At 38.6% G+C, this 18,107-nt stretch overlaps 2 protein-coding genes and 2 pseudogenes across 2 annotated transcripts; 2 read left to right on the forward strand and 2 right to left on the reverse strand.

Annotated features, from left to right (window-relative positions):
- Positions 1–4,255: 4,255 nt before the first annotated feature.
- LOC106339797 (probable LRR receptor-like serine/threonine-protein kinase At4g36180) lies at positions 4,256–5,519 on the forward strand. The gene has a single exon (XM_013778671.1). The coding sequence runs from the start codon at positions 4,263–4,265 to the stop codon at positions 5,517–5,519; it is 1,257 nt and encodes a 418-aa protein (XP_013634125.1). The 5' UTR covers positions 4,256–4,262.
- A 58-nt stretch (positions 5,520–5,577) lies between these two features.
- Positions 5,578–7,000, reverse strand: LOC106339798 (annotated as a pseudogene).
- A 443-nt stretch (positions 7,001–7,443) lies between these two features.
- LOC106339714 lies at positions 7,444–14,304 on the forward strand (annotated as a pseudogene).
- Positions 14,305–14,337: 33 nt separating this feature from the next.
- LOC106339713 (probable fructokinase-4) lies at positions 14,338–15,978 on the reverse strand. The gene is made up of 4 exons (XM_013778570.1): positions 15,506–15,978; positions 14,887–15,219; positions 14,699–14,815; positions 14,338–14,598 (listed from the first exon to the last, which is right to left on the reverse strand). The coding sequence occupies exons 1-4, from the start codon at positions 15,905–15,907 to the stop codon at positions 14,470–14,472; spliced, it is 981 nt and encodes a 326-aa protein (XP_013634024.1). The 5' UTR covers positions 15,908–15,978; the 3' UTR covers positions 14,338–14,469.
- Between the last annotated feature and the right edge of the window lie 2,129 nt (positions 15,979–18,107).

The following is an 18,107-nucleotide window of genomic DNA, read 5'->3' on the forward strand; positions in this document are numbered from 1 at the left end:
TGGGCGAGGACGACCAGCACCACGGTCACCTTGCCCATGGGCGAGGACGATCCGCGCCCGGTTCACCTCACCCTAGGCCGAGGACAATCCAATCCCGGCCAGTCCGACTCTTTACGACTCTCGTGTCTTCCGTATAGTTGTGATGTCCAACTTTTGGATCATATACCTCTCATTTCGTCTCGATCGGAGTTATTCTCAAAGTTTTACTACTAACATCGTAGAAAACCCCGAAAGCGTAAAAACGGCCCGAGAGGATCAAAACGTGTCTAGAGGCCGATCTACGATTTAGAAGGGACCTGAGCCCAATGGGAGTTATGACGGCTTATCCTAACTCGCGGAAGTGGGATAAACGTTAAGTTTCTGAAGATAAATATCAAGATTCGAGGATAACTACCAAGATCGACGAAAAATGGAATATTCCCAAAAGAGATAAAGTTGGGCCCAAAGGCAAAGGAGTAAATGGGCCACCGACCTAAAACAACTATATAAAGAGAGCTGGAGCAGAAGAAAAGGGATCCGAGAATTTAGACTTAGAGAACTCCTGCTAGCTTAGGAACTTAGAACTTAGGTGGTTAGATTAGCAAGGCAAGGCTTATAACGTTTTGCCGCCTTTCTTTTCTGCTTTTGTCTAGTTAGCATATCTCTACTCCTCTCGGAGAAGTCCTATATTCATACTATTTCATTAATAAAACGCCACCGAGCGACTATTTATCTTTATCTTACTATCTATCTTTTTACGCTTTGAAAGTGATTACGCAGAGAATTCAGACCTTCAGGAAAAATTGGGTTTTCTTGGTTTTCCTCCATACTTATTCATTAAAATCGACGGTGTGAATTCTGGTTCCCACATGATCTTTGCGGGTTCGGTTCGGGTTCGGATAACCCATTTAAATTATTTTAAAAAATTTGAAATTCACTATATACTTTAAATTTCTCAAAATCTATAAACAAAACAATATATTACATATAAATTTGAATAGCATATGTCAAAGTATCTAAAATTAACATATAAATTGGTTTGGTTTGAATTTTTGGATTGAGAATCAATAAGTATTGTTGATGTTTTGAGTATACTTTAGCTATTTTAGACATGTTACTTTTGACTATTTGTATATATTTATAAGTATTTTGGAAAATTTAAAAGTATCTTATATATTTTGATATTCTTAACATATATTAAATCTAAAAATAATTAATATATATAGGTATATAAATCAATTTCGGATATAATCGGGTACCCAAAATACTTCGGTTCGGATCGGGTTTGGTTTCGGTTCTCTAAATACCAAAATTTTGAACCCATTCGGATATTTAATCAATTTTGGTTCGGGGTCGATACTACTTTTTCGGATCGGGTTCGGTTCTGTTTTTCAGATCCAGGTTTTTTGCCCAGCCCTACCTCCAATGCACCCTTTCTTGAACCATCCACCCAGTATTTCACTAACCTGTCACGAGGGAAAGAAACATTGAGTCTTTTATCTATATACATGATTTTTAACTAGTCTTTGTCTTGAATATTAAGGGTCGGTTCAGCCTAGTGCTGGGTTTACGGGTCAACCCGCCCCGACCCGCCCCGCCCCCACTGCGGGTCGAATCATGATTCAAAAAATCGACCCGCATAACCCGCAAACAAAAAAATTTCTACCAGCACCCGCTCCGCGTAACCCGCCAAACCCGCGGGTAATATTAATTATATTAAAAATAATTATTATATAGTTAAAAATAATTATTTTTAAAAATATATGAAAATAATATATTTATAATTAAAATTATATAAATATTTACGATATTTTATAAATTTTTACAAATTTTTTTTTTTTACAAAATGTTTTCTTTTTAAATGGTTTTGTAAAAAAAAAATCTTTTTTTTTAATTTGCGGGCTAGCAAGTACCCGCGACTCAAATTCGGCTAACCCGGACCCGCCCCACTTAAAATAATCTCGACCGCACCCGCACCCACGATTGAAAATTTTCAGATTGTTAGACCCGCACCCGCCACGCAGCGGGTCAAATGGGGTGGGGCCCGCGGGCATTGATTAAAATTCCAAGCTCTAGTTCAGCCACAATCCCTCCGAAATGAATCGAAAATAAAATCGGTTCGGTTCCGTTTGGTTTTTGGCTTTATAGTTTTTTTCCGAAAATAACCGAATTTTAAAATTTTGGTTAGATGTCGATATAATTAGCTATAAAATCAAGATTTTTTGGTTATTTTTGGTTCGTTTGGTTAATTCGGTTTGGTTATTTTCAGTAATTTCTGTTAATTTTGGGTTATGTTATTATGTTAAAAAAAATTGTAAACCTAACCGAAAACTGAATTATTTCTCAAAATCATACCGAACTCAAAACTGAACCCGAACCGAAAACCAAAAATTTCGGTAAACGGTAAACCATGATTAAACCGATGCTAATAGGGTCAATGACCATCAATTTTCGGTCCAAATGTAAATTTTAGAAGTACCTTAGCCTATTTCTATATAGAGAGTTGTTTACAAAGGGATAAAACGGAATGAATTAACGTTGTGAACTGTAAACCATGATTAAACCGATGCTAATAGGGTCAATCACCATCGATTTTCGCTCCAACTATAAATCTTAGAAGGATAATCAAATTGAAAAGTCCAAGTTTAGAAGCTCAATTCTTGAAGACCGTTAAGAATTCCAAATTAAAAAGGTTTGTATTTTTATATTTTCGTTCAAAAGTTATAAAATGATGACACTATAGTATTACTATATGTAATGCAATATTTAAATTTATATACAATTAGGTACGAGATATGACAAGGCGTTGAATGCAGACATAATGGCCAAAGAACAAATCAACAGGATTGTACTTTGTTTTCCATTTTTTTCCTGTTTGTATAACGTATGTATATATGCATGAAGATTATGCTAATTAATTAAAGTTTTTGAGTTTTTGAAAAATTGGGTTAATGTATATTTGGGGTTTGGATAATCAAATATTTGTAATGTGTAGCTTGTGTATTAAATAGAAGGAAAGTAAGTTCATGTGATATTTGTGAATTTGTGTATATAAGTAGCTACGTTTGTATCTTTTAGGCTTTATTAACTTGGACTGGTTGATTGTATGAGAGGAAGAAGATACTTGATAATTAAACCTCTACATGGCAACCAAAACAAGATGATGGATAATATAAAAAAAAAACAACACAGAAGAAAAACACAGTTTTAGTTTTAATATAAGGATATTGTATCCTTTTTACAAATTACAAACTAAAAAGAAAGTATGTGAACATTAAAGTTGTCAATTTCTAGAGAGATCATAGAGTAAATCTCTACATATATGAAATATAAAACTAGTGCATTCCATTCACATATTAATTTTTTTAGGTAATACATTATTTGTAAGTAATAAACTAATAATACATCCATAACTAGGAAAATAAGAAGGTGAAAAACAATATATAAAATAAAATTTAGTTAAGCTATGCATGCTTGAAGCTCCTCGTTGAAGGAACGATCGATTCAGAAACAACAAAGACTATATATCACTTTGGAGGCGGCTTGATTGTGACATGGTTCCTTGCCTCGACCTCGGTCACGATCATCATTACCATCATCAAAACGATGACGAAGGAGGCGATTAGGGTTTTCTTTTCGATAGCCATAATGTTTAATAAGCTCTTAAACGGGTCTTGTTTTTTTTTTTGGTCTCTTTCTTGTTAGTAGTTCTTGATTAACTTTTTTTTTTGATTAACTTAACAACGTATTTATATGCAAAACCAAACTTCTATAAATAGTGAATTTCTAATTTAAAAATTTTGTGGACTGTTTCAATCGTCTTTTCTTAGATATTGGTCAAATGATTACTAACATTGTTTAGATGGAATTCTAAAATAGTAGGATTTGATAATGTATGACAAAAAAATTGCCAAAAAGTAATAACCACTAATTGTTTCTTCCACATTTTCATAAGTGTCCTTTTTTACTTTAGATACATCTCATACAAATTAAGATTTGTTTTAATAACGTAGACGTAATCATAACTTCAAATGCATTTGATGATAATGACTTTAAATATCCATAGAGCTTTGTGTAAATGGAAAACTATCTAAAGGTAATTGTGTGGTCGGTCCACATGGTTTTGATGTATATGAATCTCACCCATAGTGTACCCAAAAACCTTATGTTAGATCCCAATTAGGTTCAACACGATGACTTTCTTCTCATTCTTATTACAAGAATACTCTCTTAAAAAGAAAAGGTTCCATATCTTTCATTCATGTTAAAGAAGAACAATAACAATGGCTGCTAAAACACAACCATCGTCTTCTTCATTACTACTCATGTCCTTGCTCTTACTACTTGTTTCACTCATTTTCCCTTCATCAGTTCTCTCAGCCACTCTTCGATCTGATATCCAAGCTCTAGAGTCTATCATACGGAGCATTGATCCAAGTTCCATCTCCCCTTCCTCTTACCTCAGCACATGGGACTTCTCTGAAGACCCATGTGAAGGCTCAGGGACGTTCTTAGGAGTCATGTGTTCTTTCCCTCTTGAAAACACAACCAGCAGAGTCACAGAGATCGACCTTGACGATGATGGCTACGACGGTTTCCTCTCTGATGAAGTAGGGAACCTCACAGAGCTCACGGTCCTTAGCCTCAACAAGAACAGATTCCGTGGTCCAATACCAGAAACTGTCTTCCAACTCAAGAAACTAACCAAACTCTCCCTCTCTGAAAACTTCTTCACCGGAGACATAACCCCAGGAATCACCTGGCTCAAGGAGCTCAAGACCATAGACCTGTCCAAGAACAGCATCGCGGGCGAGATCCCTCCAAGGATCTCATCCTTGAGAAGCTTGACTCACTTGATCCTATCAAACAACCATCTAGACGGGAGAATACCTCCACTCAACGGCTTGTGGAAGCTACAAGCGTTGGAACTCGGTAACAATCACCTTTCCGGAACCCTCCCTAAGCTTCCTCCAAGTCTAAGAACTCTATCTCTCTGCTACAACAGCCTCGCAGGACGCATATCGCCTCTGCATAGGCTGAAACACCTTGTGTCACTAGATGTGAGCCAGAACAGATTCTCAGGCACCATTGGCCACCAAATCCTAACGTTCCCAGAGATATCTCACATCAATGTATCCTTTAACCAGTTCATATCCATAGAGGTTGTTCAGGTTACAGGCATTGAGTCCCGCCTGCGGATACTTGACGCTGAAGGAAACCAGTTACAGGGTCATCTTCCACTGAACCTGCCGACTTATGGAAACTTGAAAGATATCAATCTCCGGAGCAACAAGTTCTCCGGAGATATTCCAAGGATTTATGGGAAAAGACTTGAGAATAATTCATGGAGAAGCTTGTACTTGGAGAACAACTACCTCACAGGTTTGCTTCCTGAGGAGTTTCTAAGGCTCTCTAAACAGGTCAGAGGAAGCCTTTCCAATAACTGTCTGCACTGTCCTAAGAATGTTCCAATCTGCAAAGGAGTACAAAAGGCGAAATCACATTGCACCAATGCAATGCGGGAGAAGGGCTTGGAGTAGAGATCATACAAATGGGAAACAGTTTCTACTAAAAAGCATAAACGTTACCAAAGTTCATGTCCTTATTTGTTTGTAATCATGATAGAAATGTACTCTTATGAAAAAAATTGACATTCAAAACCAAAATAACAGTTTTTTCACAACACAATGCATTTCAAAAGAGCCAGTTGACACTAATGTTACCAAGCCAGATCAAAAGAGGAAACTGAGCTAAAGCTACAAAGATCAAGAGGTAGTGATGCCTGCTTGAGTCATAACTCCTAGCTTCAGCAAAGAGGACTCGCTTCATTGTCTTCACTAAGAAAACCCCGGTGCACAAGCAGGTCCACGGAATCAAAACATAGTAAGAGTATCCCCACATGATCTTTCCAAGAACAGCTAAGCAGAGACCCATGAAAGCATACGCCACAATATCCAAGAGTGGTGCTTCCCCACTAGCCAGTGAAAACAATGTCATCTTCAGCAGCATGACTTGGAAAAACCAGCCAACCATTCCTTTCACAAAAAGCCAGTTCAGAGCTTCCGGAGAAAACCTAACAAATTGGGAACCAAAGGGTTTAAAAAAGGAAGACATATACACATGAACAGATAAATAAAGAAACTTACTTGCCATAGAGTCCTAGTGAGAAACCAGCAAGAACAAGATAGGTGCCAAAGGCCATGAGCGGAATGTATAAGTCTGGAGCATTAATATCATATATCGGAGGCTTGTATGAAAGTCTACCACCAACAGGTTCTGAGATTCTAGCCTAGTGTCCCTGAGGTTTCATCAAGAGTCATAAGTACAAATAAAGAGCAAAACAAAACAAAGGGAGACTTCATCTTACCCTGTGAAGGAAAGGAAGCAGAACAATCTTCAACTTGTTCCTCACATACTGGTCATTCACTTGAAAATAGTATTGAGGATCGGAGAAGTAACGAGTTATCTGTTCATATCAACAACTTAAAGAGTTAAAAACAAATGAAACGCTGAGTAATGAACACAAGGAGGGTTTATAACTTACGTTGCACTGCACATACTCAGAGCTGGATCCGAATATTTTCTCCCCATAGGCACCCAAGCCACTTCGGATAAGGCCAGAGCCAGGGCCAGAGAAGGCGTTGCCAAAAGGGTTAGGCTGTGGAACTGCCTGAGTCATGTTGTTGTTGTTATACATCTCTGCCATTTAACACAATAGAGGTTTAATTTAACTAATTGCTAAGCTCAAATGCTCAAAGAAGAAAGCTTTATTTGAATTTGGTTCTTGTTTTTAACAACCCAGCAATCAAAATGATCTTCTATTACGCAATCAAAGAAAAGATCGATTCAAAAGGGTCCGAGCATCGAAGCTGCGACATTGCTAATCTAGGGGTTTTAGAGTATCATACACGCATACCTGAATGAAGGTGTGGAGGTGGTGATGGATCTCGAGGTTGAATTGATTAGTTCGCCGGCTAAGTTTCCGGTGTGATAGAAAGTGATGAATATACAATAGATCGAAGGAAGGTCATGTGAGAGACTCTTGCCCGCACGTGTGATATCGAACCAATAGAAGTTTGACACGTATATTTCTTAATTACTTTTTTTTGAGAAAGAAATTTAAAGTTCAGGGTTTGTATTGAAAATATTTCTAGTTATAAAAAGCGTCCAAAAACTCGAAAACTGGAGGAACGATCAAGGAAGTGATAGATAAGAAAACAAATTTGGGGTTAACTATGTAACAAATCCTAAAGTTCAGGGGTTTGTACTGTAAATATTCCTAATAAAGATGCGGAGAACGATCAAGGAAGTGATTCTTGGAAAAAAAACAAGTTTGGGGCTATTTATGAGAAAACGCAAAGGTTCAGAGTTTGTATTGAAATAATTTTCTAATAAGAAAGCGTCCAAGCCGGGAGAACGAACGATGAAGTGATTCTTAAGCTTCAGAGTCTTTTGTTTTCCGAGATGGAGGTTCCAAGCTCTGAGGAAATACTTCAACGTATGAGCTCTTCTCTCTCACAAATCAAATGGCGACTCAAAGCCTCTTCCAAACAACGCCTCGATATAGGTTGTTTGAGATCATTTTACATAGAATGAAGCCAATCTGTGTGTTTTGGCTTGATGGATTTATCAGAGTTTCCACTCTCTGTCAGAGATAAATCATTAAAAGTTTTGAACTTTAGACTCTAGTATGATGATCTCAGTTTCACATATGCTTGAATCTGTAAGCAATGCTTTGAACGGGTTTCATGGAACAGATGTGCTGGCACTATGCACGGGGATGAGACCAGTTGTAATGATTGACTATGGTGGCAAGTTGCCTGAGCTACAAACTCGCTTGCTTTCTCTTCTTGAGCTTCTCCAAGAGGTTAGTCTCTCTACTTTCTCTTCAAGCAACATTACTACTTGAGTAAGCTGCTTTTGTTCATGCTACTTGTGTCCTCTAGGTTTTATCAGTTTTCAAATATCTGATGGTTATATGATTTACCTGATCAATGTAAGAACACTGCCCAATTGGCTGAGTTCTGAACCTGAATTGTTCTTCGTCGACTTGGAACAAGATCCTCCACAGGTTGTTCCTCTTATAAAAGCTTCAGTATTTGTTTCCGTGGTTGGACTCATCTCACTCTTGATTTTGTCTTATCCAAGATGGTAGAGCAAAGAAAGTAAAGCGATCTAGGGATGCAGCTTAGGTCGATTCAGAATCTATTCTCTTCCACATTTCTTTTAGATGGCAGCAATGATGGATCACACAGCAGCTTTAGATGAAGCCAACTCTTCTCAGTCTTCTTTATTCATTGATCTTAGTTGTTGTTTACAAGACACTAAGGTTACAATTCCAACATTAAACGGGTAATTTTCAGATCCTAATCCTCATTCATTTCACCGTATGTAATCTTAGTGTTGAAGCTCAAGCTTCATTGTGATTCAATTTCAGAAAGGTTTTGGTTTGAAGCTTATTTGAAGTTTGAATTGAGAAGCTGGTTAAGTTCGGTTCAGTTGAAGCTGGTTATTGCAGAGACTAAACCGGTGCTTAGTGAAGAAGTATAAGATGAGAAAGTGAAACTTCTGGTCGCGACAGAGAGTTCACTTTATGTAGGGTTTTACTATAAAACTCTGCTTCAGGTCTTCTTCATGCAGTAAGTGAGAGAAGAGACATTTGAGAGCTTGTGAGAGTTGTTGCTCTGTTCTTGAGCTGTAGAATCATCATCCCTTGATCAATATATTGCCTGGATTGAATCCGGCCCCAGACTAGACGTCATCACACCGATGCGTTGATACTGGGTTAACAAACTGTGTGTCTCTCTGTTTTGATTTTTTTATTTCTTGCTTTAACACAAACACACGAGTGAGAGAGGTTGAGAGAGTTACCAAAACAAATCATTCTCCTCTGAGTTTTATAACAAGTGGTATCAGAGCTCAGAGTCTTGAGAAAAACTTTAAACTTTGAAGAAAAACCATAAAGTTTCAAGCTTTGTTGAAGAAAAGTGTAAAGGTTCAAGCTTTGGTGGAAATACATCAAGTTTCATCATAAAGGTTCAAGCTTTCTTTGGGGTTTGGTATTTGGTCGAAAAGATTGAAGCTTTGTCATAAAAACACAAGCTTTATCTTAAAGACTTGATCTTTACGTAAGGAGGAGTGGTAGTTTGTTGGTTACAAGATGGCTAAAGATCTTGTAGAAGGTTTGAGGGTGAAGATCGATAGATTCGATGGTACTGGAGATTTCAGTATGTGGAAGACGAGGATGATGGCTCATTTTCGTGTGCTTGGTCTGAAAGACGTTGTCACATACCACAAGCTGGAGATGGAGGTTCCTCTCACTAGAAGCGAAGAGAAAAGGCCTGCTGAAGGTGAAGAAACAGAGCCTTCAGAGCCTTTGACAAAGACAGTTCCAGATCCCATAGAGCAAGAGAAATCTGAGAAAGCTATGGGGTTGATGATAACAAGTCTTGGTGACCATGTGGTGAGAAAGATTGAGCATTGTGTTACTGCTGCAGAGATGTGGTTGTTGTTGAAAAGGTCTCTACCTAACCGGATACATCTGCAGCTGAAGTTCTACACCTTCAAGATGGATGAGTCATTGAGTGTAGACGGGAATGTAGATGAGTTTCTCAAGATTGTTGCTGAGCTTGGAAGTTTGGATGTGAAGGTTTCAGATGAAGTTCAAGCAATCTTGTTCTTGACGTCTCTGTCGTCGAGCTATGATTAGCTCAGACATACTTTGAAGTATGGAAGGGATTCTCTGACTCTGGAGGAGGTCGTGTCAGCTCTGCGATCTAGAGAAAGAGAGATTCAAGAAGCTGCTAAGGATTACAAAAGTTCTGGAGCAAGCTTGTACACTAGAGAAAGAGGAAGGTCATTCTCTAAAGGTCCCAAGGATTCTAATGGAAAAGGGAGAGGCAGATCAAACTCAAGATCAAGGGTCACTTGCTGGTTTTGCAAGAAAGAAGGTCACACAAAGAAAGACTGTTATGCAAGAAAGAAAAAGTTTGGAACTGAGGGTCAGGGAGAAGCAGGAGTTATCACTGAAAAGTTGATTGAAGCTGAGTCATTGAGCATGGTTGATCAGAAAGCAAAATATGTGTGGGTATTGGATTCAGGTTGCACGTTTCACATGACCTCGCGTAGAGACTGGTTTGTTGATCTGCAGGATAATGGAGGTACAACTATCTTGTTGGGTGATGATCATTCAGTTCAGTCACAGGGACAAGGGTCGATCAGAATCAACACACATGGAGGAACGATCAAGGTGCTGAACAATGTCAGATATGTACCTGATTTAAGAAGAAATCTTATCTCCACTGGTACCATGGATAAGCTTGGTTATGGGCATGAAGGCAGAGATGGTAAAGTCAGGTACTTCAAGCATAACAAGACAGCACTTCGAGGCAACTTGATGAACGGTCTGTATGTTCTGGATGGAGAAACTGTTGTTCCAGAGATCTGCAATGCAGAGTTGAACAAGTCAAATAAAACAACTTTATGGCATAGCAGGCTCGGGCATATGAGTATCAACAACATGAATATCTTGGCTGGAAAAGGACTGATCAGCAGTAGTGAGGTTAAGGAGCTCAAGTTCTGTGAACATTGCATAATGGGGAAATCAAAGAAGCTGAGTTTTAACCTTGGGAGACACGATACTAAGGACATTCTTGGTTATCTACATGCTGATCTGTGGGGGTCGCCAAACACTACACCATCACTGTCTGGGAAGCAATACTTCTTATCTATCATAGATGATAAGACAAGGAAGGTGTGGTTGATGTTCTTGAAGACTAAAGATGAGACATTTGACAAGTTCTGTGAGTGGAAAAGTCTTGTTGAGAATCAGATGAACAAGAAGGTGAAGGTCTTGAGAACCGACAATGGTTTGGAGTTTTGTAATGTGAAGATTGATGATCATTGCAAGGCTCATGGCATAGAGAGACATCGTACATGTACCTACACGCCACAACAAAATGGCGTTGCAGAGAGAATGAATCGCACACTAATGGAGAAGGTGAGATGTATGCTGAATGAATCAGGTCTTGGAGAAGAGTATTGGGCAGAAGCAGCGGCTGCAGCAGCCTATGTGATTAACCGCTCTCCAAGCTTTGCAATAGATCACAATGTACCAGAAGAGCTGTGGTTGAACAGGAAACCAGGATACAAGCATATGAGGAAGTTTGGTTCAGTTTGCTTTGTGCATCATAATCAAGGGAAGTTGAACCAAGAGCATTGAAAGGGATTTTCTTGGGATATCCTTCAGGAACAAAAGGCTACAAGGTGTGGTTGTTGGAAGCACAGAAAAGTGTGATCAGTAGAGATGTCGTGTTTCAAGAAGAGATGATGTACAAGGATCTGAAGTCTAAAGAGGAGAACATGAAAGGGAGCCCTGAGACAGGAGAATCAAGTGGTTCAAGCAGAGTTGAGGTTAGTGTTGATGTTAGACCAGACAACGAGGTTGAACAACATCAGTCAAATACAGAGAATTTTGTTGGAGGTGGAGCTGATATGGAGAGTTCTAGCGAATCTGATGAAGAGTTCATTGATGCAACAGAAGATCAGAAGGATGTAGAAGATGAGCTTCCAGGTTATCAGTTAACCAGAGACAGAGCTAGACGAGTTACTGCACCACCAGCCAGATTCACAGATTACAGTATGGTAGCATTTGCACTTCTTGTATCAGAAGATGTAGAAATTGAAGAACCAAGATGCTACCATGAAGCTAAGCTATCAAAGGATTGGTCTAAGTGGAATGGATCGATGGGTGAAGAAATGGATTCTCTGGCCAGAAATTTGACGTGGGATGTTGTTGATAGACCAAAGGGAAAGAAGGTTATCAGTTGCAGGTGGCTGTACAAGAAGAAGCCTGGTATTCCCGGAGTTGAACCTAAGAGGTATAAATCAAGATTGGTTGCTTGTGGGTGTACTCAGAAGGAGGGCATAGACTACCAAGAAGTCTTTGCACCGGTTGTTAAACATGTCTCCATAAGGATTTTGATGTCTGTAGTTGTTAATCAAGATTTGGAGCTTGAACAGATGGATGTAAAAACTGCATTTCTACATGGAACTCTTGATCAGGAGCTGTACATGGAACAACCTGAGGGATTTGAGGTGAATCAAGGAAAGGATCAGGTCTGTTTGCTAAAGAAATCTTTATATGGCTTAAAACAGTCACCAAGGCTTTGGAACAAGAGATTTCATCAGTTCATGAAGAAGCAAAACTTCTTGAGGAGTGAACACGATTCATGTGTTTATGTGAAGAGAGTTGAAAGCGGCTGGGTGTATCTATTATTGTATATGGATGATATGCTTCTAGCTTCAAAAGGAATGGCAGAAATTGTTAAGCTCAAGGCAGTGCTGAGTTCAGAGTTTGAAATGAAGGATATGGGCGCAGCAAGTAGGATCTTGGGTATTGACATCAAGAGAGACGGAGAGAGGGGTGTTCTGTATTTGTCTCAGGCAAACTACTTGTCCAAGGTGGTTCGGAGATTCAACATGCATGAGGCTAAGACAGTGAACACACCAATTGGAGGACTAAGCTATCTGCAGTTAAGGACGTCTCAGAATGTATTGATACAGAGAAGTTTCCATACTCAAGTGCAGTGGGGAGTCTCATGTATGCAATGGTGGGAACAAGACCAGATTTGGCTTATGCTATTGGGTTGATCAGTAGGTTCATGAGCAAGCCTGGAGAGATACATTGGGAGGCAGTGAAGTGGTTACTCAGATATGTTAAGGGTTCTTCTGATCTGAGCTTGGTGTTTACGAAGAGTAAAGAGTTCAGAGTACAAGGATATTGTGATTCAGACTTTGCTGGAGATTTGGACAAGAGTAGATCAACCAGTGGCTATGTGTTTACAGTGGGCGGTAATGCTATGAGTTGGAGATCATGTCTTCAGTCTGTTGTGGCACTATCAACCACTGAGGCTGAATACATGGCGTTATCTGAAGCTGTGAAAGAGGGGATTTGGATAAAAGGGTTGATCAGTGATATGGGGTTCAAACAAGAGAAGGCAACAGTTTGGTGTGATTCACAATCTGCTATATGTTTGTCTAAGAACAACACGTTTCATGAAAGGACAAAACATGTCGTAAGGAAGTATCATTTCATCAGAGGCATCATTGAAGATGGTGAGGTTGAAGTGAACAAGATACACACTTCCCGGAATCCAGCGGACATTCTGACCAAAACTGTCTCTGTTAACAAGTTTGTTGCAGCTTTAGAGCTTCTAAAGCTGATCAACTGAGATGAAGAGTCATCACTCCCGAAGGTTAAGTCCCAAGTATGTGTAGTATATTGAGAAAGAGATGAAACTTGAATCAAGGTGGAGAATGTTGAAGCTCAAGCTTCATTGTGATTCAATATCAGAAAGGTTTTGGTTTGAAGCTTATTTGAAGTTTGAATTGAGAAGCTGGTTAAGTTCGGTTCAGTTGAAGCTGGTTATTGCAGAGACTAAACCGGTGCTTAGTGAAGAAGTATAAGATGAGAAAGTGAAACTTCTGGTCGCGACAGAGAGTTCACTTTACGTAGGGTTTTACTATAAAACTCTGCTTCAGGTCTTCTTCTTGCAGTAAGTGAGAGAAGAGACATTTGAGAGCTTGCGAGAATTGCTGCTCTGTTCTTGAGCTGTAGAATCATCATCCCTTGATCAATATATTGCCTGGATTGAATCCGGCCCCAGACTAGACGTCATCACACCGATGCGTTGATACTGGGTTAACAAACTGTGTGTCTCTCTGTTTTGATTTTTTTATTTCTTGCTTTAACACAAACACACGAGTGAGAGAGGTTGAGAGAGTTACCAAAACAAATCATTCTCCTCTGAGTTTTATAACACTTAGTTTATTCAGCGTTGATCTGTATTTGCAGATGGTTACTGGACTATCCAGTTGTGTATTTATTCGGCACAGATCACATAGAAGATGCAATCTACAACCTCTCAACCAAGTCTCTCCGCATCTTCAAAGTTCTTGTACAAAGGTTAGGTAGTTAGTTAATTTTTTTAGCTTTCTGAAACATTGTTGTGATGTCTAACTTAAAAAATCTTCCAGGAACGGTACAACCGGAGAAGACTCTCATTTAGAAGAGCTAACTAGGTAACAACTTCAGCACCAACATTGTGATTCTGCTGACTAAACAACAATGTATGTATGAAAATAATTGAGTGTGTTTGTAGCAGTTTCTCAGTGCCATATGAGCTGAGTATGGGAGGTAGCAAGGAAGTCTGGGCTGAATCATTTCTAGAGAGGATGAGTTCGAGGTGGGAAGAATGCAAACATATCTGGAGATCACTGGATTTGCAAGTGTCTGAATGTTATCCTCAAGCAATTGTTCTTTAAAGCATTCACTACTCAAAAAAAAACAGTCGTCACTAAACTTGGTAACGCGTTTTTTATTCATAAGGTAACAAAATCAAAACAGTTCTATGAACACACAGAACCAAAACACAAAGCCAACAAAAGAAAGTAAAACGTTAAATCTTAAAGTTCCAGACTTGTTGTAGATCAGTTTGCATTTAGGAGAGTTTCAACTTCAGACACTGTGGGAAGAGCTGGAATTGCTCCTTTCTTGGTTGTTGTAATGGCTCCACATGCATTAGCAAACCTGAGCACTTCTCTAAGACGAGCTTCATCCTGTAGTTAAAACACACAAGTACCAATGATTCAGAAATGCTCTAGAGTCTATACTGATCTGATATGTTAGTTTTATAATTCTATATGTATTGTTGTATACCTCAAGAACAGAACGGTCATCAACAATATTGCAAAGCAAGGCACCAACATATGAATCACCAGCACCAGTTGTGTCCACAGCGTCCACATGGAAAGGATCAACAGATCCACGGAAGCTCTATAATCATAAGTAACGGTTAATGGTAAAGTCAAGTTTGAAAGAAGAAAGCTCTTGAAAAACTAAGTTACCTTGGTGTAATAATTACAACCCTTTTCACCCAAAGTGACCAAGAGAAGTTTCAAGTTATCATGCCACAGAGACAACGCAGTCTCATCATCAACGTTATCAGATCCAGTCAAGAACATAAGCTCTTCATCGCTGACTTTGATCACTTCAGCTTTGTCCCAGATGCTAAGAATCTGCTTCTTAGCCTCCTCCTTGGAAGGCCACAAAGGTAGCCTCAAGTTTGGGTCATAAGAGAGCAACGCACCAGCATCTTTAGCCACCTCCATGGCCTTCAGGTGAGCAGATCTACATGGCTCGACGATGAGACTTATTGATCCATAGTGAAACACCTTAGCCTGTAAAAAAACAGAGAACTTGGTTAACCTAATTAACTTGACATCCACGTTAGGTTTTATCAACAAACGTTACATACAAATCTAACTTCACATATACGTAGGTTTATCAACAAACGTTACATACAAAAGTTTACTTAACAGGTAATCATTTTAGCAATTGATAAAATAACTTGACCTCTATGTTAGGTTTATCAACGATACCTAACTTCACCTCTACGTAAGGTGTAGAAACAACCGTTACATAACAAACTTAATTAGTAGTTATCTAAAAGACAAAGTAACGTACAGATCTGATGAGATCGAGGTTAAGCTCATCAGGACGGAGGAGCATGTCGGCGCTAGGGTTCCGGTAAAACATGAACTCACGTTCTCCATCAGATCTAAGCGTCACGAACGCAAGCGCCGTCCTAGCTCCGGTGTCAAAGTTGATTCCTTCTGCAGAGACACCGTTTTGCTTCAAGATCCCGGCGAGCATGTGACCAAACTCATCGTCACCGAGCTTTCCGACAAAAGCAGCACGGCCACCGAGACGGGCGACAGCAATGGCAACGTTGGCAGGCGCACCACCGGGAGCCTTGATGAAGCCAGGAGCCTCGGAGAGGGATACGCCGGAGACGGTGGGGACAAAGTCGATGAGCATCTCGCCGAAGCTCACGATCAAGCTTTTCTCACCGTCGGATGTAGCCATTTGTGGTTGGAGAGTGTTTATGTTATGGAACTAAGGGAGAGATTATGTTTTCGATATGAGATGTGTTGGAGAACGAGGAAAGGTTTATATACAAGTGTTTAGGATCAAATCCACTAGACTTTTATTTAAGTTTAATTAAAATTTATTTGATTTATCTAGTTAGAATTGTTTTTATCCGAAATATGGGAATTGTATTTAGTAAGTATTAATATCGAAATATTTGATTGGTTTATTTGATGATATTATGATCTTGGTTTAGTCAAATCCACTAGACGTCTAATAGATTTATGGCAACTAATTAATATTGAAATATTTGATTGGTGGCATAAAATCCACTAGACTTTTAATTAATTTAAATGAAAATTTATCCGAAATCTTGGAAAATATAATTGGTAAGTAATTAATATTGAGATATTTGATTGGTCTTATTGCGTGATATTATGATCTTATGAGAACATTGATTGGTCATTTGAAACGGATTTTTCGCTTGTTAATGGAACCCACGTAACGTCTTTTGCAAGGTTTACTAATTACTAGGGATTGTTGGATAAAGATATCTAATCCTCTTTTATTTTCCGATTATTACATTTGTTAGGCATTAAGATTACGTTCATTATCTTTTTTTTTTAACACAGATTACGTTCATTGTATATAATACACATTTAATGGATATTGACTTATCTAACTCTTGATTTACTCCTGATTTTTCTAAATTGAAAATTTAATGTGAGATTATATAAACATTTAATGATCCTTATCCTTTCATATTCCTCTAAGTAATAAATATTTTTGTATTTATCATTAATCAACGGAATTTCCTTCGATTCTTAGATGTTAAATCAGTTTCAGAATTTATTGATAAGAACCATGTTAAAACGAAAAAAAGTCAAACTATTTGGTAAATACTCTACTAAAAGAAACGTAGCATGCATTCCAAAGGGTATTGGACTTTACTCTGGATTGCCCCAGTAACTCATATCTTCATTCTATTTTATCCCACCAATTAAAAACAATATAATTTTTAATATATTTTAATTAGAAACGTGGTGAAAATCGAAATTGCCCTTAATGAAACCAAGTATTTACAGGATCCAACCTAAACTATTTGACTCGACCCACTATTAGCCGGATCCTTAACCAGATCTGCGCGTTCTTTTCCCTTTTCTCTTCCTTTGTCGTCTCTCACTCTCTTCTAAACCTTCTAAACCTGAAAATTGAAAAAAAAATCCTAGAACCGACGAAAACGATGAAGCTCACCGCATTGACTGCTTCCTTCACTGCTTCTTCTCTGATCTTCCCTTAGTCCCTTGTGCCTTTCCTTGTTAATCTGATTTCATCATTTCCCCAAATCAGTCTGTAACCCTAGATTTGACGAAATCAATTGAAAAAATTGATCGAATCAACTGTTCCTGTTCTCCCGCTCCTTCTGTCGGCGGCGCAATCGACAGAACCCTAGACTTCATCTCCCATCTCCTGTTTTCGTTCTCGTCTCTTCCGTGTAAAAGGTATGTTCTCTCTCCAATTTTTGATTGATTTTGTTGTTGGTTTGAAAGTCCGTTTGAAAGTATTGTGGTTGAAAATCGGTTAGGTTCAGATTTTTTTCAGAATGAGGATTACAGAGACTGAAACTTGGACACGTTTGGTTTTGAGGTTATAGAGATTGAAAGTTTGGTTTCAGACTTGAGATAAGTCTAGTGATATTGAAGACTAACTGTTTTGGTGATAGAATGTCCTAGACTGTTTGATATGTGAAACCGAGTTGAGTGATTGATTAATTGTGATGTAGTGATCGAATTGATTGGTTGGAGTTTTATTATTGAATGAATGATTTAGGGTTTTGAGATCAGACAGCTATAAGAATCAATGATTTATTTTGTAGATATTTCATTGAATGGGTTTGTTAGCGTTGGTGGTTATTGAACGTTTATTGTGTATGTATATATTCAGGGGATCAAGATATTGAGAGGCTATAGATAATGGCAGGCCGAGGTCGAGGGAGAAAAAAATCTCAGCAGAAAAAGTCCACAAAAAGAAACAGTGCTCCTGTAGAAGAGCAGCATGTAGAAGAACTTTCAACAGAGAATGATAGTGATGATCTGTCAGCACACGGAATTGAGTCTGATAATCAGGAAACCGATAATCAGTCTGCATCATCTCAGGTAAATTATTCCCAAATGCTAATAAACAGACTAGTAAGAAA

This window comes from Brassica oleracea, chromosome C4, assembly GCF_000695525.1.
Source record: "Brassica oleracea var. oleracea cultivar TO1000 chromosome C4, BOL, whole genome shotgun sequence".
In the NCBI taxonomy this organism is placed as follows: Eukaryota; Viridiplantae; Streptophyta; class Magnoliopsida; order Brassicales; family Brassicaceae; genus Brassica; species Brassica oleracea.

Coding starts and splice junctions, on each gene's coding strand:
- LOC106339797 (XM_013778671.1), top strand. CDS start 4,263: ATGGCTGCTAAAACACAACCATCGTCTTCTTCATTACTACTCATGTCC.
- LOC106339713 (XM_013778570.1), bottom strand. CDS start 15,907: ATGGCTACATCCGACGGTGAGAAAAGCTTGATCGTGAGCTTCGGCGAG. Junction 15,220..15,505: donor ACCTCGATCTCATCAGATCT/GTACGTTACTTT, acceptor GTTTTTTTACAG/GCTAAGGTGTTTCACTATGG. Junction 14,599..14,698: donor ATGACCGTTCTGTTCTTGAG/GTATACAACAAT, acceptor TTTTAACTACAG/GATGAAGCTCGTCTTAGAGA.